Source organism: Strix uralensis, chromosome 14, assembly GCF_047716275.1.
Source record: "Strix uralensis isolate ZFMK-TIS-50842 chromosome 14, bStrUra1, whole genome shotgun sequence".
Classification (NCBI taxonomy): Eukaryota; Metazoa; Chordata; class Aves; order Strigiformes; family Strigidae; genus Strix; species Strix uralensis.
Window position 1 is genome coordinate 10,296,751 of NC_133985.1, and position 17,539 is coordinate 10,314,289.

Consider the following 17,539-nt stretch of genomic DNA (forward strand, 5'->3'; position numbering starts at 1 on the left):
GTCTTTTTTTTCTTTTTTTTTCCTGGAGCAAAAAACAAGCAGACACTTACTTGATCCCAAAGGCACAATGTGGTGTTTTAAGGCGCTGACGGGGGGGCGACAGGGGACACGATGGAAATGCTGCCCGTGTGCTGCCTTGGAGGACGGTGCGGCGGAGGGGGGCCCGCTCCCCGCTCCCCGGCGGCAGGACGCGGCCCCTGGGGGGGCGGGGGGGCCCCGAGGCTCCGCTTCAGCCGCAGGTGGATGCTGCGGGGCTCGTCGCGGGGCTTCCCCGCTCTTTAGCGCGCCAGCCAAGGTAGCTGCCGGTCCGTATTAAATGGCTGCCTGCTTTTCGGGGCTGCCGGTTGTTTTACGGGTTTGCTGGGCACCTTTTTAGCAGCCCTGCCGTCCCCCGGGGGCAGCGCCCCCCTCTCCCCCAGGTGAGGCTGCATCCCACCGCCCCCCTGGCCGCCCCCACCTCAGCCCTTCCTCCCGCGCCCTTCCCGGGGAGCCGCCGGCTCCGCACCGCTCCCGGGCCAGGGTGCGTCTGCGTGCGGGATCGGGGCCGGGCACTCCCGGGGCAGCCCCGGCCCCGGCGTCAGAGGCGGCGACCGCCGCTTTCCGCGGAGTGCGGGCGGCGGTGGCCCGGCCCGGGGCAGGGCAGGCAGCTCCGGGCGCCTCAGCCCTTGCGTGCGGGACCGAGCAGTGCGGGGAGCTCTGTGCAACACCCTCACCCTTGTCCCTCCCCCCACCCCCCGGGTTTTTTTCTTTTTTTTTTTTTTTTTCCTCCCCTCCTCCCCTCCTCCTGCAGCGACTTAAATATTTCTTTTGTTAATTGACGCCCCGAGTGTTCCCAGTCCCTTCCCCGCGCAGCCCGGGCCGGCCGAGGACGTGTGCCCGCCCAGATCCGCCCGGCGAAGCAGCACCGATCCGCGCGGCCGAGCGGGTATGTGCGTGAGGAGGAGGAGGAGGAGGAGGAGGTGGAGGTGGTGTAAAAGGAGCTACGAGCACAAAGCAGATTTGCGAGGAATAATTTAACTCCGGTGTTTGTTGTTTTTCAGGGGTTCGTGGTTTTTTTCCTTCTCTCTCTCCTTTCTCTTTTTTTCTGCTCAGGATTTAAATGTCATTCAAAGCATCCCCAAATCAGCTTTCCGCTCGTCTCCGGTTTCTTCCGAGGCATTAATTGGATCACACGCTGCGTTTGAAGAGCTTGGGTGTTTTACCCACGGAGGTAAGTGGGCTTATGAACCTGTACCGGGTCTGGATGATCGCTAAAAGCTTCACTGCCTTTCAGGGTGGTGTTTTTCTTCCCTTCCCTCCCCCCCCCCGCCCTCTCCCAGCCCTGTGGCCGGGCTTAGTTCTACCTGAGGAACTTGCATCCCTGGGTTAAACATCGGTCGATATATGGAAAATGCGCCGGCGGGCCCGGGGGGGGAGGGGGGAAGCGGGGCCCGGGGGGGGTCCGCACCCGCCCCTCCAGCGCCAGCAAATGCCCCGTGGGAGCCGGCGGCGGCAACCGGCGACCCCCTCAGTCCCCAGTGCCTCTGCCCCTGGAACAGCGCCTGGCAGCACAGTAAGGAAGGAAACAGCCTAAACCCCTCTTACAAGAAACTATTCGTCATCATTTTTTTTCTTCCTTTTTTTTTTTTTTTTTCGTGAGAAATACTGTAGGCGCCCATCTCCCCTCCTCCCCCACCGCCCGCCCCCGTTTCAAGCGCCGGCTCCTTTGCCCGCACCTCGCCTCGCTTCAGGCGGTGCTTTCCAGGGACCACAAAGTTAAACTGCCCCCTTCCCCCCCCCACCTGCCCCTCGCACCACACATACGCTGTGCATTCCCCTTTTTAACCTATTCCCCCTCTGTCTAATCCGAGTCCGTCCAGCCCCCGCCCCCCCCCCCCCCTTTAAACTAGGTTGCAAAGCCGTTGTACCCTGCAACTCCTAAAACTTCTCTCCTTGCTCTGATTTATATTCTATACTAACAAAAAGGACAACAAAAATACTTGATCCTCCTGTGCATGACTTTTTTAAAAGAAAATAATGCATTTCCTTCTTCCCCTTTAATTTTTTTTTTTTTTTTTTTTGGCAAGGAAATTTGCTCCATCTCCAGCAGCAACCACTGCTCCTTTTGATGTTGTGGTACGCCGTGCGCATGCGCTTCACATTAGAATTACTGCACTGGCCAGAATAAGTTGGATCTCTTCTTCTCTTCACTGAAACCCTAAATCATATCAAAAGCTAAAGGGATGCTGAGAGTCCGGAAAAAGGGTTACTTTGGGATTTGGTCATTCCCTTTAATAATAGCCGTGGTGTGTGCACAGAGGTGAGTGATGAAGGTATCTCTTTTGCTTTACTTTGAATTGCACTGCATGCTGCTGCTTGAGAGGAATGCACAGCTTGGGTCTGAGAAATAAGAAATAATACAGTATTATTCTTTTTTTTCTTTAGTGTCAATGACCCTAGTAATATGTCACTGGTAAAAGAGACCGTGGATAGACTGCTGAAGGGCTATGACATTCGCTTGAGGCCAGATTTTGGAGGTAATTTGACTGCTTTTGAATAAGAGAGATTACGGGCTGTGTACCTTCGGTGTGTGTGGGTTTTAAACGTGTTGAGGGTGCTGTTGCTTTGGGCTGTGTGTGTGTGTTGCCATTTTCTCAAGCTGATCCAAAGTTAAGCCCATTATCACTCAATTTTCTTAGCACAGGATGCTCTTAATTCGATCACTTAAATCTCTTGCATATTCGGTCCCTCATTTTCTGCGTGTGCTGATAGTTTATTAACCTGTAATTAAACCCTTGTTTAACTGGTTTCATCGAGATGCAAATCTCTCAAGTTTACCTAACGTTTGCTCCTCTCAGCCTAATGTGCCTGTGATCACAGTTACTATTTTTGAGTACAAGATGTGCTGTTAACTGATACAAAAATGTCATTTAACCCCCCGCGTGTTCCTACTTCGAACTAGTTTGCCTATTTCGGACGCGTTCGCTGGGGGTGTCCCCTTTCCCCCCCCTCTCCGGGGCTCACTGCCCGCCGTCCCCTGGGCTGCCCCTGCCCCCAGAGCGCAGGGCGGAGGGGGGCGGGCCGGGGCGCGGCCGCGGAGGCCGGCGCTGGAGCCGCGCTTCGCGGCCCGGGGGGGGGGGGTGTGTGGGGGAGCCCCCAGCCCCCGGCTGGCCGCCAGCCGCTGCCCGGCCCGGTCTGCCCGGGTGCGCGCCCGCGGCGGAGCGCGCAGAGCCGCGCTGTGCACACGCGTGTTACATAAACCCCGCTCCAGCTGGCGGGGGGCGCGCGGGGGGAGGCCGCGCGGAGGCGCGTTGCCCGCGGCCCGGCGGGAGGGAGCCCGCGCTGCTGGCTGTGGGGACGGCGGGGGCCCAGGCTGCGGGGACGACTTTTTGCCTTCCTCCTCGCTTCCCGGTTCTGTTTAAACGTCGTTTCGTTCCTACGCGGTCCGAGTCCCGCTAACTCCGGTAAGAACGAGTTAAGTTCTCGGCGATCACAGTGCGGACCGTCTCGTTGGTTTGCAGGTCCCCCAGTGGCTGTCGGCATGAACATAGACATCGCCAGTATAGACATGGTCTCGGAAGTCAACATGGTGAGTGCTCAGGGCTGGGGGCTGGCTGCTCTCTGAGGGGGTGGCTGTCGCCTCCCCCGCCCCTGCCAAGGCGGAGCGGTGCCCGCGGGCGTGCGGGGACCCGGCAGGGCCGGGGCGCCGCCGGGGCGGAGCGCGCCGCCTCCGCGAGGGTCGGCTGGGGGCGGGCGGGTGGTGGTGGGGGGGTGTCGAGTTTACGCCCCGCGCGGAGGAGGTGGGAGCCCCGGGGCGGCAGCGGGGCCGCCGCGCTGCTGCCCGCGGCCGCGCTCCAGAGGCGCTGCCCGCCTTGCCGCGAGCAACGGCGCCCCCTGCCGGCCGCGCGCCCGCACGGCACCCCCGCCGCCGCCTGGCCGCGCTGCCGCTCCGCGGGGCGCCGCGCGCAGGGGCCGCTCCCGCGCAGCCGGCCCGCGCCAAGCCCCGCCCGCGGCTCCTCCGCGGCTCCGCTCCTCGGGGCCGCGGGGAAGCGGAGCGGAGGTTTTAAGGGCAAGCCTGGTTTTACGCCCTTCTCGGTTTAATTTTTGATTGTGATATTAAAAAAAAAATAATTTGCTGTTTTGCCTTAGCAGTCCACTTTGGATTGGAGGGGGGCGGGGGGGGGGGAAAGGGCGGTTTTTACTTCTGTGGGCACCCAAAGCTTACCAAGTTTTATTTTGTAGCTCAACACTATTCTGGATGGTTGTGACTGAGTCGATGTTACAAGTTTAATTCTTCGAGATGTTTGTCTCTCTCCTCTAAATAGTTTGAACTGGGTGTGCTCAGATGCTGAACTTGTTCATAGCGTAATAACACCTTGTGTTTTGCTTTCACTACCTGGGAGACTAACAAAGTGTGGAGAAAATGGGAGAAGTCTCAGATTCATACTGTAGAAGAAGCTGTTCATGGTTTAGACTAAACTGTTCAAACATTTACTGTTCTTATTCGGAAATGTTTGGGGTCAAGTTTTGAAGTTTTTAACTTACATCTGGTTAAGGACACAGAATTTGGGCTAATACTCTTAGAGTTTTATACAGAAAGGACAAAATAAAGACACTGAAACATGCTAGCAGCACCTGATACAAAATAAATGTGATTTTGTGAAATATTTGTTACTAGTGATAGAAGTTTATTGTTTGAAGAAAGCTTTCCATTATTCTTGAAGAATTTGTAAGGAAACATCTTTCTAAATACAATTGTGATGCATTTGAAAGTATTTTGAGTGTTACCTGTTGTGTTAATATCATTCTACTACTGAAATACTTTGTTTAATTCCTCAGTGGCACGTTTGGGTTCTCAGACATGTTGCATTGAATGAATTGGCAAACATTTGTTCTCAGATTGGATGCATTATGGGATGTACAGGAGATTTCCCCTAATGTAAAATATAACCCTTGGCCTAATTTGAGGATGACATTACTGGGGGTTGTACTGTGAGACTGGGAGGTCTTGGTGACAGAGAGCTTGGTGCTGTTTTTTTTCAAGATACCAGGAAAAGTGAATAGTTTCACTTTGAGCAACATTACTTGTGAAATATTTCCAAGCGTCTAAAATGGGCTTCCAAACTTTGTTTCACTAAAATTGTAATTTAGTCTGCTACCTTCAGGAGCTTTAAGTTCAAAGAAGGAAAATTGCATTGTATTTTAAAGCACTTGTTTTTCATTAAAAGAACTATGGCTAGGAGAGGTATGCACATACAGAGTTATTTCTTATACCACCATGACCAGTGTGGGAATGATGAGGGTTTTCCTGATGGAACTGCCATCTACTAGGTCAGTGCTATATCCTCGCATCCCTTCAAAACTGGAAGGTAGTGCCAAATGTTTTCTTTTCTTGTGAAAAGATTGTGAAGATTCTTGTGAATCTTCTTTTCTTTGTTTCTTTCAATGATCTCTAGAAGCTTGGTCTCCCATTAAAGCTGATAGCATATCAGAATACTGTGATCTGACACAGACTAACTATAAAACTGAGTATGACTTTTAGGATTGTGTAGTCAGTTTATTGTGTTTCTATAATGAAATGTTCGATCTTTGTGAGAAAAGTTTTTTCAGACTGATCTGCAGAACTCCGTGGGGGGAGTGTGTGTGGAATGTATGGGCAATTTTGTCCCACATGTTTACCTAATGCCTTTAAGCTCTGGACTTATTTTACTCTAAGAAGCTACCTATTTCTTAAAACCAGGCATTCATTTTATGTGATTTTTTTTTTTTTTTTTTTTTTCACTTACAGTTTCAGAAGAGATTTCAAACTAAGATGCTTAGCTGCAAAATGTAACAGTTCTTTTTACGATGATCTGTATAACATAACAAGTACTGATGTATCCTGGTAGGCCTGAAATAAACGAGAAGAGAGACATGCAAGGAGACAACAAAATACTTAGTATACAAGGCCTTGACTTTTTCCTTGCAAAGCCATCAGAATTTGGGGTAGAAACCAGGAGGAGTACTATTGAGTGTTAGCTGATGCAAAGCCTTCTGAGATAATGAGAGACACAGGAAGAATCTTGTGGATTCATGGGCCTATTTTTCTGAGCCATGGGCTTGATGTTGCTTTGCCAGTAGTCATGGCAAACACCACCGACTTGAGATAAAGGCAAATCATTGCCTGGGGTCATGTATGAACACTAACGGGATCAAAGTTTTGCCTTGGGAGGAGGGCTAAATAATCATAGTTATTTAGCCTGAGATCATTTCTGTTAATTCCAGTGTTAACTTACCTTAAAGTTATCGTACTTGCGTTTCGCTTCCAGTCTCGACACATTCCATCTACCATATACATTTGTGCTGCGCTGCAAGCAGGTTTGTCTCCAGTGTCATGAAGTAAATAATAAAGTTTTTCCTTTGTTGAACAGGAGAATTTAGAGTTGCTGTTATAGAAGGTAAATGTGTAAAAAGATGCTTTAAGAATATTATTGTTGACTTTGAATTCTTAAAGAGGTGATAAATACTTCACATCATAACAAACTTACAGTGTAAGAAGCTTTACAGCTGCCTTCCAAATATTTCTTGTATGCAACAGAGCTGAAACTGTGAGCTGTTTAACCTTTTGTAGTAAGAAACTTGAACTGGCATATATCTTAGTTTTCAAAAATGGTTTCTAAGTACTGGTACTTGTGAACATAATTCTTTCCAGCTCTGGGGAATGCACAGGAAAAAAGTGAGAGCTTCAGGCATATGTGGTTGTTGACAAGTGTCATAACTACTTTGACTCGTTTTTTTTTTCTTTTTATTTTGCAAAGAAGAAAACCACATCAGGTAATGATTTTATGCAGTATACTAATGATAGTGACTAATTCCACTGACCTCTCTGGACCAGGTCATCCAGTATTGTTGAGTGTATGCTTTATGCTAGTCACACTGTAGACTTCTTAAGGTTTGTCTTATTCAGGTAATAATGGAAAGCAAACACAAAGAGGTGTGAAAGCTACTAAAATAGTTTTTCTAGCCTAATGAATTTGATCTTATGTAAGATTAGCTATGTTGAAGTGAGTCTAATTCAACGTTCTCAAGGTAGTTTCCAGGTGTTTCTTACTGTACATGAATTTTCTTCTTATCTTCCTTTTCCTTAATACTAACCAATCATTGTAAAAATAATATCTCCAGAGAGCTTAATAGACTCTTTCCTTTTCTCTCTTTTTTTTTTTTTTTTTTTATTTAAAATAACCAGTGCTAGCTGGGATGTCACATTTCCACATTTTCACCTCCTTAGTTAATTATTTGAGTAGACCCCTTAACAACACAGCAATTAGTGGCTGTGTCTAGCAGTCTTAGGACTGTTCTCCATTCTAATTTTCTCCCCTTTCCTCCCAACAGTTCCCTCATAAACTGTTTTGAAAGATTGGTACAGGTTCATTAAGAAGTACAGAAATAATTTTTTTTCCCTTGACACCACTGAAGATTGTGCATAACATGTTGTGCATTTGATCTGTCTAGATAAGATGAGGATTTCTATGGATAATGTCAGTCACGTGGTGGTTTTCAATGTCTTGGCTTATTCCCCATTAAATAGGTCAACATTTATTTTTTTTTTTTTCCTTCCTTGGTCTGTGGCTATTCTGGGATTCTAGTACAGGATGTCTTGAAAAGAGAGAGAAATGTTCCATTAATATATTTTTTTTTTTACCCAGGAAATATACACTTTTTGAGGTAATGGGTTGTATATTTAATTAAATACAAGTATTCGTGCTGTGGGTCATTGGGGGTCTGCAGAGAGGAATCTGAAGTTTATTTAATTTAAAGTATTTGCTTGCTTATCATTGTACAGATTCTGGCACGTGGAGTACATGGAGTTAAATAGATACAATAGATTGGTTTGTTTTAGTGGGAGCCATTAGGGTTGATTGAGTGCATAATCCTCCCATCAAGTGGGAGTTGCAGAAACAAAGGAGCTGTTATCATCTATCAGGAAAAGGTTTACTTATTAGTGTATGCCAAGTTTTACACAACACAACCTAGTAACTTCAAAGCTCTAAAAAGAAAAATAAGGTTTTTTTAATATTTCACTTTTATGTTTGAGATATGCCAAAGTTACATAAAATAGTAAGTATAATACTCATAGATCAGAATATTCTCATTCTAAAAAAGTACAGGCACAGCTGTGATTTGCTGATAGACCTCTGATCTTCAGTTGCTTTTGATAATAGAGACCCACTACTGGTTTTCTTAAAATCTCTTATGTTTTCTTGAGATATTTTCAGTAGGGGCTCAAGAGACATAGGTTTAGATTATGAAAACAACGGGAACTGTGCGGCTACCTCTTAAGTAGCAGCAATTATTTTTATGTGTGAAAAAGGAAGAGATGGCTTGTGATATAAAAAGAAATGGGGGTTCGGCAGTAAGGAAATAGGGTGGAGCTGTTCCAAACCAGAGAACACAGGGGAGAAGTCCTAGTAAAGAAAAATGAAGATCGTAAAATGGGAAAAAGTGTCCTTATATACACTGGTACAGAAGGAGATGAGGAAAATGGTTCCTGTTGGCAATATCTTCTTTTGTTGATCCATTCTAGTTGTACATGATCCATAGAGAGAATAAAGAGAGGACAGGACTGAAAATGCATTGAAAATGAAATATTAGAAATATTGGAAAGGTGTTGCTTCCCTAATCCTAAATACTTCCTGCTGCTAGAGACTGTTGGTTTTATTATTTCCCCTGTGTCATAGATGCATATGCTTCTTCACACAAAATTGCATTTCTCAGCAGACAGTTTGATTTTGGCTCTCACCAAATTATTGTGCTTGTACACTACTGACTCATACTGAAGTGTCTACAGACACTCCTGTGAATGCAGAACAGGTGATGGATATCTTAGAAGTGAGAACTTTATTTTACTGAAAACCCTGTTTCACCTGTTCCTTCAGTTATTGTCTGGGATAGCATCACAAGACCTTTATTTTCAAACTGGAGTAAATTACATTGGTATAGGTTTCCATTTCTTGTTACTGCATGCCTCTAATTCAGGTGTTTTTCTTTCTTACCTTTAAGGTATGTAAAACTTTTTTAAAAGAGATCCCATGTTCAAGTGAAATATTTATTCTTGGGCACCTAAGCGAGTATTCCTATTGGTACTCAACATGTGGATTGATGTTTTCGTGTTGGTTTGTTAGAATATATGTAGCCACAGTATGAAATTATTCCTTTAGAACATGTATGCAGGAGTGTAGTGAGTTTGTAACTACATTTATAAGCTAGTTCAGAAACAATAATGTATTATGTATATTATCTATATTACGTATATCTAGAAGCATGACATAATTCTTGTTTCTTTTTAAGGTCAACGTAGATGGTTAATTGGATTGCACTTTTGGGGTGCTACTACGCTGCAAAGCTTTAATCAGTAGAAAATCTTCTTGTTCCGTTGTTGTTGGTGATTTTTCAAAGTGATCACTCCCTTCGGCAGACCAGGGGGTAGTTGTCAGTAATTTAAAGAGATTGCTTTGGAGGTGATTTGTACAACTGAATTGATAATTATTGCCTTCTTGTTTTTAGAAAGCCTTGACCTATAAATATTTAAGTAATTTGGCTCCTGCCATAGAAGAAAAGATATATTTATCTTCAGTATGTTTTATGGGCAGTGTTTTGGTGCTAAAGCGTGGGAATGAACATGAAGTGTACTTTGTTAGCTCCTACTGTAGGTTGCTTTATTTCATAACTTCTCTATTGAAAATCACATAAAATCTTTATAGATGAGCCATGTATTAGAATGAAAGATTTTTATGTTGTGCTCTACAAACTTATTACAATTTTAAGCTGTTCCAGTGGTCGTATTTGTGCTTCTTGGTGACTCTAAAGTCTGTCAGTGCACCGTGACTAAATCCTTATTATTCCTCCCTCCCTTTTTTTATCCTCATACCCCGGGCAGCCCTCTGCAAGGTTTATAGTAGAGCCTTTAGTGTACAACCATGTTGAAGTACAGTCTTGTATAGTAATAATTCTTTTATTTTTCTAGAAATAATCCAGATTCCTTGTAGGCTTTTAATGGTTAATGCTGTAGGTCTCTGCAAGTGCTTGTATGAATTAGGTAAGCAAGATTTAGTCCCTTCATTTCAAAGAAGGGTGCTCGTCCATGAGGTAATTTTTGAAATGTCTCTTTTAACTAATGGAAGATAGCATCGTGTTTGTCTTTTTAGAGTTAAGAACTTTAGAAATATTCAAACGTCTTGAGTTATTAATACTGAAAAATTGGCTACTATGGGTGAATGCAATCTGTAATTTAAAAATAAATGAATGTGCATAATTACATTAAAATTGTAGGCATACTGTGGGCTGACAAAAAGATAAACAGGACAGAAGCAGCCTTTGTGCTTTATTGTAATTACTCTTACTATGCTTCTACAGGGATTCCCACCCTGCTCACATTTCTTGACAGCATTGCTATATAAAATGGACATATAATGGCTAGTATAACACAAGCCTTATAGGAAAAGTGATATAGTGGGCATATTTACAGTTATAGTTTTACTTGTCTGAAGGCCAGGTTGTGAAGTAGCAGTGCTCTTTTTTGCCTACGAAGATCTTTGCATGCAAATAGTCTGGCTAGTTAGCTAATCAATGCAAAGATTCTCCCAGACTTGGGATCACATCTACTGCATATGTCCTTTTTCTATGAGTTTTGCAACTAAGTATATAATTACTTCCCAATCAAAACTAAAATTTCTGTTGTAAATACAAAAAGACGTTTAACATTCAGGAAGTTGATATCTATGCAACTGAATATAGAATTTGTAGATCGTATTCAATGTAGGTTATCACAGGCCAGACAAAGCATTTAGATGTGTGAGCTCTTCCCATGTCCCCAGACTTCAAGAACAAGGGGACTGTGCTATTGCTCTCTATCTTGAGCTGCTTTTTGCGTATCTCCATCAAGGTTAAAATTATATTAATTTTTATTCTGTAAATACTGACAGAGGGATTCATTTGTTAGTTTTCAAGTAACAAGAATTTAACTACGTGGAAAAAAGCAATCTTTTGAAAGATGCATTTGACATTTCAGGTGTGTGCTGTTGTAGTAGATACAGCAGTTCAGAGTATTTCCACTGATTTTCCTACAGACAAACCACTGATTCATTGTGATTGTGCTGAAACAAATTTTGAACAAGTAGAAGAAAAAAATTACAGGAAGTTTGGCCTTGGACAGGGGTAGTATATTAAATTGCCCTAATGAATGCATATTAAAAAAATCCAGCTGCTTGAAGTGGAAAGTCCTAGTTCCAGTGCCCGCTCTTTGGACTGTTTCTTCTTTCTTTTCTTCTTTAATGAATAGGTATTTCCATTACCTAAGCAACTCTGTGAAAACGGATTACAACTCAGAACTTTCCTTCACAGTTGAGTGTCTTGACTGCTGCTCTTGACTGTTTCCTTCCTGTGGTCATGAGTTTTGAATTCTTTGCTGCATAGTAGCCTGGGTGCGGTGAACCTCTATTCTTAGTTAGCTTGTTAGCCTATGGTGGTTGTGTGTGGAAGTATTCAGATTGCAGAGGACCAGGAATTAGAGGTCTTTCATGTCATGAATTAACCTACCAAAGGCTTCAAACCATCCTTTACCTTCTCCTTCGTTGCTGGAAATGTTTTTGAATTACAGTAGCCATGACTTGCTATTGTTAGGCATGACTTAAGCATACTAGTTTTATCTACTTTTTCGTGAGATTTAAATACTGCAAACCTGTCTGACTAGGCTTAAGTAGGAACAACGTGCCTGCTCACCTGGAAAAACCCTATCCTGTATAGAAGCGCGGTACAGATCTTCAGGAATCGGGGAACTAGATAGTCAAAATGGCAGAAACTTTTGAATGTAACCTTTTCCAGAGGTGAGTCATTGCAGACAGTTTTCTCAAAAAGTTATTTTGGAATGACATAGGGTGAAGGGCCCTAATGTGCAAAATGCCCTAAATGTTGGGTTTTTTTTAGATACAACCCTTTGAAAAAATACAGGCAGAAAGCTTAGAGTTAGGTAAAGGTCATGCTAAACTCATTTGAGATGAGAAGAAGGTCTTCCAGAAAAGTTTGTGGGTTTTCACGTATTTGGAATATCTGAGAACTGTGACTCTTGTGATTTAGATTTTTGGAAGTGTTTCTCATTCAACTTCTTCCATGGTATACGGCTGTGAAGTACGCAGAAGTTCCTGTTGCTTTCAAGGAATTGAAGGCATTTTTTCCTCAGTGAGAACTACCTATTAAAACATGTAATAATTAAGTATCTGAATAAGATACTGAAGCCTTTTGAAAACCTATTTTCTGCCATGGATGCAGAGCCCTTTTAAAAATCTGATCCTAATTTGTATTGTAGATTAATTATTTTTTTTAAATGGAAGTTTAAATTAGGTTTTAATACTTGGAACAGAGATCCTTTCTGCTCAACTGAGTAAAATTAGTGTTCAAACTTATTTGTTCTCTGTATAGGCCTTTAAAAAGGTATTTTGCAAAAAACATTATGCACTATTGCATCCATTTAGCAGAAGTAGTGAAATATTGTTAATTCCTTATGGTCCGCAAGGGTAAATATGTGTTGTTATTTGCATAACAGTTATTACTCAATAGTCCAGAAGTCGTTATGGTCCACTGTGTTATCCATATTTGTTTCTTTTATAAAGTGTATTTTTGAGTTAAAAGACCCTGCAGATCCAAAGGAGTTGTAAAGCATAGTGGAAATTTTTTTTCCCTCTTTCATGGGCTGCTGACCCAATAGGCTCTGTTGGCTCCCTCAAGGGTGTCAGAGTAACAATCCATGTTTGACAAGATGTGTGCTGAAGGAGCCAGAAATTTAAAAAAAAAAAAAAAAGTAGTTTGAAGGTCCAGTAGACTGAGTTTCTAAATTAAATAATTTAGGAGTGTAACTCTTTTATTAATCCTTATTATGAAATGATTTATTCTTTTAGATAACATACAGGGAAGAAGGAAATAAGATTGAACAAATAATGCATATCATATTTACAAATGAAAAGCAGTGTTTTGCAACTAATTGCATTGTTTCACTAATCATGTAAGTCCAGAAATGACCGAAGAAGCCTTTTAATCAGTCTGAAATCTTCCTAAAATTTATGTGAATGCTCCATCTCTTATACTGTCTTGTTGCTGTTTTTCACTGATGTTTTGTGATGCAAGATGCTTTTAGGAATTCCATCCCTAATAGAATTAGAGATGTAATGTTGGTATCTTGTAACATGTGCCACCTTAGGTTGCTCAGGATAAAATGCTTAACAACCTAAGTAGATAGAAAAGTTACTTTCAAAATTAATTTCTTTTTTCGATTCTGAAAGAAGCCTTTTCAAAGGTGTAGGAATATTTACTGAGATAAGCATAGGTGAGACCTTTCATATCAAGTTTCAGTCAAAAATATATTATTACAGCTGATGTGTAAGTCCCTGAAAAATAGATTTGTAATGGAAATACCAGGAGACCCTTAACTATAATCATTCTTGTTAGTGTAAATGCCTGGAAATGAATACAGTTTTCATTGATCTACTATTACGTGACACAAGTGACCAGTTACAGAGAAATCCATCATAATTCTAGTTAACTGGCTGCATTCAAAAATGCAGTTAAAAGTACCCACCTATGTGCATAGGCTTTGCAGAATGCTTTTGTGAGCTCAAGTCCCACATGAAACTTGTTTTGAAGTCTTAAAATGTCTAGATCTGATGCTGATTTTTCCACTGAGGCTATTTCTGCCCTGTTTTTACAGAAGATTTGTGGGTACTTAAAGACTTAAAGTGCAATACAAGATGGCTTCTATAAGGTCTCAGACATCAAGTGTGAATGGGGACAGTAGTCTCCAAAACTGTTGCTGTGCAGTAGGTGCTCTTTTGAAGGGAAGGGATGTATTTGGTAGTTTTTATTGGCCAGAAAGTTCTAAGACCTTGCTGCCAGCTTTGTTTTAAGGTTATTTAAAAGCTGACAGGTCCAGTCATAGAAGGAGTGTGCTTTTTTTACTCTTAGTCTTGAGTTTGTACCATGACCAAATGCATTGGTGAGGCAGCATTAGGAGGCTCATGTGGTTCCTACTAGGGCCAAACTGCCTGTTAATAAAATGGAAGGCATCAGCTTACCTCAGTATCTTTCTGGCATCCTTTTTCACTTTGAGTTAAATGAATAAAAATGAACCTTGTTGTTCTGGATCATAAAATCATCTTGAGTAAGGTAGATGGTAATGCAAAGTCTTAAGTGTAGAATTTAATTTTGATTAACTTCTGAATTGAATTGGCTTCTTGAGAACACAATGTATGAACTTTAGATATGGCATCTGATATTTTAGACATCTATACCACAATAATATGCTGACTAGATAACAGTTAAAGCATGAAGGCAGCAATTATTTAGTAAAGATTCAGAATGAGAGATTTCAGTCAAAATTGCTGCTCTTGTATACGAAAAGGTTTTGGTTTAATCAGTTTTATTGGTAAACAATTTTTTTTGTAAGGAAGTATTTCATATTTTATGTAACTTAAATTATCTTGAGTTAAACTTTTTGAAAACAAAGAATGTGCCTACATGTTTTCTCATTAAATAATTGATACCAAAGAACGTTTCAAATGAAGCATGTAGTACTGGTGGCAGGTAAAACTATTGTTCATTTTTCTTTTGTAATTTTAAATAGTTTATATTTATTCCTTTAAATATCAATTAGCAAATTATATTGGAAACCCCACCTTTTTTTTTTAACTGGCTATCATATTATAGTTCAATAATACAACCTTTTTGTCTTTGTAGGTGTTAGGAACCAAAGTATTATTTATCTGGAGATATTAGTATTTCCACTTTTCTCAGGTTCTATCTAATAGGATGCCACAGCTCTTGAGGATTTTTTTTGCCTTTTTTGTCCAGACTCTGCTGTGCCTTTGTTGATGAATGACAAACAGCCACCGTTCTTACATCACCACCTTAGAAGTGAATCCCTGTATGCTTCTGGCTGTTTGTAACTCAGTAGTAAAATTGCTGTTTGACTTTTGAAAATTGTTTCTCAGAGTTCTGTGCTTGAGGAACATTGGCTGTCAAAAGTAACGTGTCACTGTGTGGTTTGGCTGGTGTGGACTCTGTGTGTACCTCTGCCACTTTGAAATTTACTATTCCAAGCTGCAGGATGTAATAGGCGAGGTAATGTGTTGAAACCACAGCATCGAGATTCAGGTCAAATATTAGTAAAAATTTTAGTAGTACAAATACTGGAGGGCTGGAATTGATGATTTATCTTACTCTTAAAGAACCACTATGATTTCATTGGAGAGGTTATAGGTCTAGCTGATCCTACCTTGGGAGAAAAGGAAGGAGTGAGAAATGCAGAGCAGGAGTTCTACATCATAAATACATTACTTCATTACAGTTAGCATTCTAAACAAAGATTTTTGTTTGTTTATTTTGAATGATATCTTAAATGGGAAAGAACTGTGTTTGGGTAGCCTTAATTATGAAATAAAGGGGTAAGCCAATATCTGTGTTTCATTAGTTAATGGGGAACTGAATATTAAATATATTTTTATAGATTAGTGCTATTAATCCACTGTTAATACATAAATTAATGCTGTTTCATAGCTCAGATGATAAATGACAGACTGCTTACTCAAGCTTGAAATCAGACTGTTTTCCACAAATTGGAAAATAATTCTGTATATCTGATGGGCAAATCAGGAAAATAGTGTGGTAATGTATCAACAGAATAGCCAAATTGAATTATATCTGTATGACTCAGATTTTTACCTTAAATTTTGACTTTTTTTTTTCCTCACTCTTTCTGCCTCAAAAATGTATCCCTTAACCTTTCCTTCCTTTTTTTTATTATCCTTAAGATAAGGAAAGGTATAGTTGAGCTTAAGTAAAGATAGCCGTAAAAAAAACAAACCAACAGACATTCTCTGTAAGAGAAGAATGTATAGCAAGATGACATTTCTTTAATTGCTGGTTTTTATTTCCTTAGACCTGGTTAGAAAGGAGGTGACAAGAGGGAAAGCTTGGTTTGGGAAGGTAGAAAGGCAAAATCTTGAGCAAGAGGACCTGGGAGGAAGAAACACATATGGAAGTAGGTCTGGTCCTGTAGTATAGCAGCGTAGAGTTTTATGCTAGGTTATGAAAACAAACTTTGGTTTACATTTCTGAATGTTGTGATATTCAGGTATTCAAGCTGTACGAAAGCAGTAAGAACAAAAATAATTTCAGCAATTAAGTGGCAGTATTTACATGTATTAAACTGTTTGATTTAGTTATGGTGGTACATATGGTCATACGGTAACGTATCATGAGCAATTATTTTGCACAGTTTAAACATTTTTTGCATTTATGAACCTAGAAGGACCCAAGTCTTTTAAGTTTTTATGTGCCGTATCATCTGTGTAACGGTGTTTATCTGTGTTTCTGTGTGATTGTATTATATTGCCAGATATGGACTAGGAATAACTTTTTTTGACCACAGAGAGCCCATAATGTCGCCTGAAATCGGAGAGACAGTAAACTTGCTCCTAAAAGTGATTCTTATATTTTCTTTCAGATTATAGTTTAACCGACTTTTTTCTTAATTTTTTTTTTTTTTTTTTTTAAACTACTGAGGAATGAATGTTGTTTCAGTCTAGTACCTTTACCAGACACTGTGGTCAGTGCATTAGGGAAGACCGCATAAATTTAGGAATTTGTGTATGTTATTAATGTGTAAACTATACATTACAATTTCAGGCTTACTTTTGATATGTTTTCGGAACCTCTAGCACATATATTTCCATCATATGCCTGTGCTACAGTCAAGTGATTCTGGTGCTTATTGAGCAGATATCATGAATATGGTGGTTACATTGTTAAATACCTACTGATTTTACCAGTCATCTATGCAAGAATACTCATTTCTGAGAAACTTTTTGAAATACACATGTGCTGTGGTGACTTGGAAACATCACTTCATGGCTCCTTATTTTTATGAAATAATAAAGTGACTTTAAACCTCAGTGGTCCTAGTTGGAGTGTCCCATGGGTTGAATTCACTGAGATCAAAAATGTAAGGGTGGCTTTGTTTTTGTTGAAGTTAATATTTATATTGTGTATGTTTTTTTCTGGGGAAGGAGGCTTCCTGCCTTGAAATGTATGGTTTTTATGTTGATTAGTATTTGTGGCTGGAGTTTTTGGGATTGATCATTATTCCATTTACAAACATGCTGACATGGAGTTTTTGGTGTTTTGTTGTTGTTTGTGGTTTGTGGTGTGGTTTTTTGGTTTGGTTTTGTGTTTTGGGGGTTTGTTGTTTTTTTAATGCTAGTGTCAGTGTAAGCAATTGTCTGAGGTATGTTCTATGGCTAGCACTGGGTGCATTGAGACTAATAGTCGGGAGGGGGGAGGGGTGTGTGTAACTTTTTTTTTTGATCAATCAGTTTAAGGAGAGGGACAGTCTAAGGTGAGGCTTTTTTTGTGAAATTGGCAGTTCGATTTCAATGAATGAATGGGTCTTGTCAGCTATTGAGGACAGAAGGGCTTCTTTGCCACTGTTGCAGTTAATTGCAGTCCCTAAGTGGTGGCTTTCACAGTGGTGTGTTGA

At 41.3% G+C, this 17,539-nt stretch overlaps 1 protein-coding gene across 3 annotated transcripts in view; it reads left to right on the forward strand.

Moving 5' to 3' along the window:
* The first annotated feature begins 782 nt into the window (after window positions 1-782).
* The window catches only part of GABRB2 (gamma-aminobutyric acid type A receptor subunit beta2), a 170,181-nt gene continuing 153,424 nt past the window's right edge, over window positions 783-17,539 (forward strand). Inside the window, exons 1-5 of one of the 3 annotated variants that reach the window (XM_074883612.1) lie at window positions 783-925; window positions 1,041-1,210; window positions 2,067-2,299; window positions 2,425-2,516; window positions 3,501-3,568. In XM_074883612.1, coding sequence (XP_074739713.1) covers window positions 2,223-2,299; window positions 2,425-2,516; window positions 3,501-3,568 — 237 coding nt within the window. In that variant the 5' untranslated portion in view covers window positions 783-925; window positions 1,041-1,210; window positions 2,067-2,222. The remainder of the gene's footprint in view (window positions 926-1,040; window positions 1,211-2,066; window positions 2,300-2,424; window positions 2,517-3,500; window positions 3,569-17,539) is intronic. The other 2 variants (XM_074883613.1, XM_074883615.1) reach the window with 2 other exon arrangements.